Raw genomic sequence first — 2,292 nt, forward strand, 5'->3', positions numbered from 1 at the left:
TGTTTGCCTATCATCACTAATAGGAAAGAGAAAATACAACATCTGAATTTTGAGCTGAGTGGGCAAAAAAATTGGTTAAGTATTGTTGTATGAGTATACATTAGATTAACGTACAGAGGTTGTATTTGATTCCTGCTGTTGCCATAAAAAATTATCACAAATTTAGTGGCTTAAAGCGACACTACTTTATTATTTTAAAGCTTTTAGGTCAGAAGTTCTAAAATAAAGGTTCTGGCGGGGCTGCATTCCTTCTGGAGGTGCCAGAGGAGAATCTGTTCCCTGGCCTTTTCTAGCTTCTAGAGGCTGCCTGAATTCCTTAGTTTGTGGCCACATCCTCCCTCTTCAAAGCCAGCAATGTAGACTCTTTCAAGCTCTCTCTCTCTCCAATTCTGATCCTCCTGTCTCCCTCTTATAAGGACCCTTGTGATTACACTGGGTCTGCCTGGATAATCTAGGATACTCTCATCTCAAAAGCCCTAAATTAAGTACCCTGAAAAGTCCCTTGTGCCATATAAGGCAAAAGGTTCACAGGTTCTAGAGATTAGGAATGTGGACATCTTTGGTGGACCATTATTCAGCCTACCACACTTACCTTGCAATTGTCACAACGGTAGGTTTTGGTAAACTTTTCAGTATATAATATACAGACTGAATAAGATGCTCTATTTCTTGTTCTGTACTGATATGATGAGGAAGTTCTGAATAATCACAGGTTAGACCAGCCTGGTGAACCTGAAAATAAGACAATTAAGAATTACACTGTAATATTTTATTGTTTTTAAAAGATTCTTTAATCATTAACGGCCTTGCTGACAAGTCTTTTTAAAAATTTTTTATTGATACATAATAAATGTATGTATTTTCAGGGTACATGTGATAATTTAATACATTCATATAATGTATAAAGATCAAATCAGGGTAATTGAGACATTCATCACCTTAAATATGACAAATCTTCTAATATATTTTTATACATTGGGATTCTTTTTTTCCCTTAACAGTTTCCATGTCATAGAAGTTATCTGCTCCCTGAGGTGTTGGTAGAACTGGCCTGTACACCTGTCTGGGCCCGATGACTTTTTTAGGAATAATTGTTTAACTACTTTTACATTTATTTTATGATTATTGGTTCACTTAGTTTCTCTGTCTTTACTTGAGTCGATTTTGATAATTCACATTCTCTAGCAAATTATCCATTTCACCCAGATTCTAAAAAGTTGGTATAAACTGTACATTAATATTCTCATCTCAATTTTTCTTTTAACATACTATTTTACTTACTTCTAAAATACATGCATCCAGTGCATCTAGCACTACATTTAAAGCTTTGAGGGGATACCAGAGAAAGTCTTCCTCCTATCTTATTTAATCAAATGCTTTCTTATGTATCCTTTATACATAACCACAAACTACTGGCATCTACATATGTATTTTAAATGTAAAGGAATGGTGTTTCAGTCTTAACACTAAACTAAATATGTCTGAAAGTTACAAGTGGCTCACAGGCTACCATTCTGCAAACTTTACCATTCTTTTAGAAAACTGGAACTTAAATATGTCATAGTTTTGCCTAGTACATAAGTGCAAACCACGAAAAAACACACTAATCTACTATTTTATTGGAGGCTTTGGATACATATCAAAGATTTAACTGGCAATGACCAGACAATGTGATAAAACGACGACTGCTGCATGTTCATTCTTGCTAAAATGATCAAATCACTTAGTGTTCTATCACTGCAGCAATAGGCACGTCATAACTGATACATAATCTATGACTGAGCCCAACATCCCTTCTCCCAAAAAACACCATACGACCCTCCCCAACAACAAAAAAAATCTAGAGCAATGTAATGATTAAAGCAGACCTGCCTGCAGACACATTCAATGATATCATATGAGCTTAAAACATTTTAAAATGTAAGTTTCTTCTTACCATTCCAAATAATAGCCATTTTAAAAAAGGGTGGGTCTTGGATTAGCTCAGGTTCAAGCAAAATATTCTTTTGCTGGTATTTTTTTATTCTTATACATTCGACATTAATACTAAAACTTCAGTTCAAACAAAGTGGTGTAATTGTATTCCACAGCAAAATAAAACATGAAGAAACAACGTATTGATGTAAGAGAAACACCAGACTAAGAGGCAGAAGACTTGGAGGTCTCAGCTCTCAAATAAAATCTGAAATCTAAAAAAAGTTATTTGAACTTTTTAAGCTCAGCTTTCTCATCTCAAGTACTGAGTCAAATGAGAAAACATAAGCTTTAAAAGCTGTAAAATGATATAAAAAT

The 2,292-nt window shown here is 34.2% G+C and overlaps 1 protein-coding gene across 1 annotated transcript in view; it reads right to left on the bottom strand.

Annotated features, from left to right (window-relative positions):
- Positions 1–2,292, bottom strand: part of LOC105807199 (chromosome unknown open reading frame, human C5orf22) — a 30,290-nt gene that overhangs the window by 3,024 nt on the left and 24,974 nt on the right. Inside the window, exon 8 of the mRNA XM_012640508.1 lies at positions 593–732. Within this exon, the coding sequence (XP_012495962.1) occupies positions 593–732 (140 nt within the window). The remainder of the gene's footprint in view (positions 1–592; positions 733–2,292) is intronic.

The sequence above is a fragment of the Propithecus coquereli genome, unplaced genomic scaffold (assembly GCF_000956105.1).
Source record: "Propithecus coquereli isolate 6110/MARCELLA unplaced genomic scaffold, Pcoq_1.0 Scaffold154, whole genome shotgun sequence".
Classification (NCBI taxonomy): domain Eukaryota; kingdom Metazoa; phylum Chordata; class Mammalia; order Primates; family Indriidae; genus Propithecus; species Propithecus coquereli.